Raw genomic sequence first — 6,000 nt, 5'->3', positions numbered from 1 at the left:
TGTGATTGTTTTTGTCTTTACTTCATTGAGCACTACGTTCCCATCAGCCACTCTGTCACTCACACAATGTTGGGATCTGGGGATCACCACAAGTAACATACTCCATATTACACACATCATGTACAGTGCTTGATCAGCAGCAGCTGCGTCCCCAGGAGCAGTAATCACCCATGTGGACCTAATAGGCCCGCTCTATCACAGCCACATCCTCTGTACCGCACTGCAGTCTTGACGCCAATTACACAAAAAACAGTCAATTTGGTCCCAAAATAAAGTTAGACACAAGTCCCCGACAAACGTATAAAATAGTGCGGAACCTGGCAAACGGCTCCCTGCAGCATGGCGTACACAGGAAGGACCTTCTGGCAGAGAATTACATCACCGTGATTGGAGGTAAAGGAGGCAGCGCTGGGCCCTGATTGCAGACTGAACCCGATTGCCCCGAATATGCAGCATAAGTTAAAATCCATGTAAAAAAAATATAATATAAAACAAAAAAAAACTGCCCTCGACAAGTCCAGACATCACCACGCTCGGCCTCACATGGTGGACTCCTTCTCTGAAGGGCTGTAGCCGTCCACCACCACACATGTGTCCTTCAGGAGGGGGTTGCCTTCTGGATGATCCTCCACCACTCGTACCGACGTTAAGGCCACGTCTTCACCGCCGTTTTTTGCGGTCCGGTCGCTATAAACCTGCAGAAGGCCTGCACCAAATGCATCTCCCTCTACATTCAGAATCGTACAAGTGCGGTCACTGGAGAAAAACAAAAATGGAGTTAGTATAGTGGCGGTCAAAGAAGGGGAACAAGGCAGAGCACTCAGACTCATGCCTGCACACTTCACAGATTTATTATACTCCAGAGCTGAACTCCCACTGCTGCTGGTTGTTTGAAAACAGCAAGTTTGTGAACAAGTAACAGCTAAGGGGCAGGCAGGGTCCTCTATGGACCAGGATACAGTCATCCAGAATTTTGACCAGATTACAGCGTCTAGTCCTGGATGTATATCACATTCTCAACCAACACATGAAGATCTGGTGGCATTCACCCTTGTGTTTAAGAGTGCTTAGATTAGAAGCAGCCTTATCCAAAACCTTGGTCACATTCAGACCAGACTTATGTCTAGGTATTGGGACTGTCAGCGAGCAGTGCTGGACTCTATAGCTCTCCCACTACAGCCCTGTGTTGTGGATACTGGATGAGTCTAGAGTCTTATATTTACTTCATTGTTATTATATACCTTTGCTCTCTGAAAACACACGCAATGCCAGATTTTAACTTTGAAGCTGCAGAATACTGAGGGCAGCTCTGAAGCGTCATACATAGTCACAATGCAGCTTTGGCCCAGGTGATTAAGGTGCTTTAAAGAATCATTTCCACCCCTAACAGGTAATGAACATTTTTACATTTCAACTTGTGGCCGGTGTTGACTAATGTGGATTATTTCCACCCATGTGTCAGATTACAGCAGCCACTCCCACAGCCGTCCTCGTCACAGCAGAGCTCGGCCCTCAGCTACAAACCAAACCAGTAGAGACAAGAGGCCGATACTTACACCAACCAGTCCACAGCCAGGATGAGGGAGATGTCGTTAGTGGGCAGCCCCACCGCCTCAAGAATGATAGCGAGTGTCAGGACTCCACCTGCCGGAATCCCCGCAGCCCCCACACTGGACGCTGTGGCCGTGACCCTGAGAGAAGGCCAAGAGAAAAGGTCAGAGCCAGATATATGGCCCCCTGGTCAGGAGAGAAGCCGCTCCAGGAGCCGCACTCACAGGATGGTGATGATCTGGATGAAGTCCAGGGGGTGGTTATTAAGCTGCGCAATGAAGACGGCTGCCACACACTGGAATAATGCAGCGCCATCCATGTTAACTGTGGCACCGATCGGGAGGATGAATCTGCTGATCTGTTTCGAAACGCCATTTCTTTCTTCTACACATTTCATCATCAGAGGGAGGGTAGCCGAGCTAAAGGAAGAGCAGAGGAATTAACACTACAGCTCCCACATCATAACACTATGCATGGACAACTAAACAAGTGCGATTACATCAGGATAAAACTCCAGAGCTGCACTCACTATTCTGCTGGTGCAGTCACTGTGTACATACATTACGTTACTGATCCTGAGTTACATCCTGTATTATACTCCAGGGAAGCACTCACTATTCTGCTGGTGCAGTCACTGTGTAAATACATTACTGATCCTGAGTTACCTCCTGTTTTATACTCCAGAGCTGCACTCACTATTCTGCTGGTGCAGTCACTGTGTACATACATTACTGATCCTGAGTTACATCCTGTATTATACCCCATAGCTGCACTCACTATGTACATACATTACTGATCCTGAGTTACATCCTGTATTATACTCCAGAGCTGCACTCACTATTCTGCTGGTGCAGTCACTGTGTACATACATTACTGATCCTGAGTTACAGCCTGTATTATACTCCAGACTGCACTCACTATTCTGCTGGTGCAGTCACTGTGTACATACATTACATTACTGATCCTGAGTTACATCCTGTATTATACCCCAGAGCTGCACTCACTATTCTGCTGTGTATACACATCCTTGACAACCTCACCTAGAAGATGTTCCAAACGCTGTGGCGAGAGCACTGATGATTCCCCAGAGAAAGCGGTAAGGGTTCTTCCTGGTGAAGGCGAAGTAGATGAGTGGCAGGACGATGAGGCCATGGATGGCGTGGCCCACGAGGCAGCAGCAGATGTACTTGCCCAGGCTGGTGAACAGCTGCACCACGTCTTCCATCTCCACAATCTTTCCAGCCACCAGGAACATGATACCAAGTGGCGCGTACCTGGGAAGCGGACAGACCGTTAGCGGGCGGCAGTGACTGCCTGAGCAGCGGCCACGTCTTCGGCACCTACCACATGATCCAGGTCACCAGCACCATCGTGGCCTCATTAAAGGAGTTGAAGAACTTGATGAGAATCTCTCCCTCTTCCCCCAACTTGCGCAGCGCAACCCCGAAGACAATGGCGAAGACCACCAGGCCCAGGATGTTCATGCCCTCCACCTCTTTACCGTAGGGCACCTAGAGGACACAAACTGTGAGACCCAGACAGAGGGGTGCACGAGGGTGGGCGACGGCCGAGGATGATGGCTGCGACCGCTCACCTGTACCGTACTGTTCATGTCTGCGGCCTCGGACACGTTGACGTCGGCGCGGGAACCATTGAGGTATTCCCAGTTATAGGAGGTGGAGTACTGCAAGAGAAACGCACAGGTCACATCTCTGCCGCCCGGAGGAGCTGCCACTACAGCCCACCCGCAGCTCGGGGGCCACACCACACTCACCGACTGGAAGGCGGCCGACACCAAGTTCGAAGGGAAGATGTTTCTGTGGAGAGAAGACGAAAATCAGACATGTCTGCCCCCCCACATGTCTCCATAGCAACTAGACACAATAATAACAGCATGTAATGAGGCGGCAGAGGCCGGATTCCCGCTCGCTGTGGGGAGGCTCTGACATCAGGAGGAAAACCCGCACTCTAAGCAGAGACCAGGAGTGACGCACGGAAACAAAAAAACGGGGAGGGACAGCGATGTCACCAGGGCCATGCCCCTCCACGTGTCTCACACAATCCACAGTCAACATTGCATCAGCTCAATACAGAGGATGTGTGAGGGGAGCCCGGCACATGGGGGGAGCACAGCCCCTACCTAACACCTCCTGGAGCCTTCTCTTATGAACACCCCACAACTCCCATCTGTTACCCCCATCCTCTACACCCGATGGGACAGGTCTCTCCACAGCTCTCCCCCCGGCCCCACAGCTCTCCCTCCGGCCCCACAGCTCTCCCTCCGGCCCCACAGCTCTCCCCCCCGGCCCCACAGCTCTCCCCCCCGGCCCCACAGCTCTCCCCCCCGGCCCCACAGCTCTCCCCCCCGGCCCCACAGCTCTCCCCCCCGGCCCCACAGCTCTCCCCCCCGGCCCCACAGCTCTCCCTCCGGCCCCCGGCCCCACAGCTCTCCCCCCGGCCCCCGGCCCCACAGCTCTCCCCCCGGCCCATCGCCCCACAGCTCTCCCCCCGGCCCATCGCCCCACAGCTCTCCCCCCGGCCCATCGCCCCACAGCTCTCCCCCCGGCCCATCGCCCCACAGCTCTCCCCCCGGCCCATCGCCCCACAGCTCTCCCCCCGGCCCATCGCCCCACAGCTCCCTCCGGCCCCCGTAACTTACCGGATGAGGTCCAAGAACGAGTCCACCACCTCCTTCTTCTCCGGGATGTCGCCCTCTTTCCCCAGCTTGGCCTCAGCCCCGTCCCCGGGTCGGATGAGCAGCGCCAGGCAGACCCCCAGGCCGGAGGCGAGCAGGGTGGTGACCAGGAAGAAGAGCAGCGCCCAGCCGCCGAGCTTCCCCAGGGCGGAGGGCTGCAGGGAGGCGGCGCCGGACACCAGGCTGCAGACCACCAGCGGCAGGATGATCATCTTCAGCAGCCGCAGCAGCAGCTCCCCGGGGAACGAGAAGCGGGAGATCTGCGCGGCATTCAGCTCCAGCTGCCGGACTCCCATCCCCAGCGCCGCGCCCACCAGCACCCCGGCCACGGTCAGCAGCACCAGGGCATTGCCGCCGAGGAAGCGCCGGGTGCGGGCGCAGCAAGAGGCGGAGTCCTTCTGGGGTCGGTGCAGGCCGGGGGGCACCGGCGGGTCTCCTCCGTTACATTCCTTCATGATGCCGGGACACGTGTCTTTATAAGCCGGAGGTCCGCACGTGTCGGGGAACCGCGCGCTGCCGCGTCTACAGCGAGTGTGAACTAGCCGGGTGGCTCTTATACTGAGGGGGCGTGGCCTCTGTCACCACTGAGGGGTGTGCTGGGGGTGTAAGCAGGACCACGCCCCTCTTAACCCATTCCAGCCGCACTTATCCTTTTTTTCCTCTTTTTATTGCATTTTTGGGTGAGGTGCCTCCACCAAAATGTTGTTGTTGGAACTTTTTTTTCTTTAGAAGGACTTTACCCTTATGAGTTAAATGTTATCTTTTCATAGATCGGACTTTTAGGGACGCGGTGATCCCCCAATATGATAAATTCTTATTTATTCATTTTTTTCAATGTGTTCATTATAGATGAGAAAAAGCCAATTTTTATTGTCCTTAACATTTTTAAAAAACTTATTTTTTTCTTACTTTGCTGTAGTGCCCATAAGGGACTTTAACCTGCAAATACTTGATCGCTTGTACTATATACTGTGATGTCTATCAACGACAGAGGAGCCACGATCGGGGGCAGGTGTCACATGGACCCTGGGGCCTAAATCCCCCTCTGCCCCCAGAGAAGACCCCAGGATTATACCTGGAAGATGGAATGGATGAGCGCTGGGGGACAGTGACACATTTTTGTTCTCTCTCCTTGCAATGTATTGGACTATTGGCATGATTGGCTGGGACTTGTGGTTCTTCTGCAGCAGATATAAAGCCAGGCATGATGGCACTTTGGTTCGTCGATCCCTGTGGTCTAGTGACCCCCACATAAACGTGTCGCTCTTATTTGAGCCGATTTGCATAGCTCCACCCCTTTGTCTCCTGGAATCAGGTTATTTTTAGTTGAATTTATTTGTAGCGGATGATCAATCAGCGCTGATCCAGATGGCATCCATCACCATAGGACTATAACCCCCAGCAGATGTCATGGCGGCTGGGGGTTATATTTAATATGAAATGCAGACGTGACGACTCCGGACGTCTGATCTGAACTGAATCCAGAGCAAAGGGGAAAAGTGTCAAGAATAACAAAACGATAAAAGTGAGCGAAGCAGCAATGAGCGATACCAAACTGTACAATACCGCCTAAAGCCGCCATTCAGAGCTGAAATAACATTGCCTGCAGTACATCAGTGATAATACCACCACACAGCACAGAAATAATACTGCCATACAGTGCTACTATATTACTGTGACATAAAGGCCACAAAACGGGGCAACTGGCTGCAGCAGGAGCCTCTCCCCTTGCTTTTTCTTCAGTAGGAGTAAAA

General features: G+C 53.1%; 1 protein-coding gene across 1 annotated transcript; it reads right to left on the bottom strand.

Moving 5' to 3' along the window:
- Positions 1 to 4,786, bottom strand: SLC1A5 (solute carrier family 1 member 5). The gene is made up of 8 exons (XM_073561180.1): positions 4,211 to 4,786; positions 3,326 to 3,368; positions 3,146 to 3,235; positions 2,896 to 3,062; positions 2,592 to 2,825; positions 1,776 to 1,970; positions 1,557 to 1,691; positions 1 to 756 (listed from the first exon to the last, which is right to left on the bottom strand). Exons 1-8 carry the CDS (start codon positions 4,699 to 4,701, stop codon positions 540 to 542), a joined length of 1,572 nt encoding a protein of 523 aa, XP_073417281.1. The 5' UTR covers positions 4,702 to 4,786; the 3' UTR covers positions 1 to 539.
- Between the last annotated feature and the right edge of the window lie 1,214 nt (positions 4,787 to 6,000).

Source organism: Dendrobates tinctorius, unplaced genomic scaffold, assembly GCF_039654945.1.
Source record: "Dendrobates tinctorius isolate UK_male_01 unplaced genomic scaffold, ASM3965494v1 ptg000315l, whole genome shotgun sequence".
NCBI lineage: Eukaryota > Metazoa > Chordata > Amphibia > Anura > Dendrobatidae > Dendrobates > Dendrobates tinctorius.
This window is presented reverse-complemented; position numbering and strand designations above follow the sequence as displayed.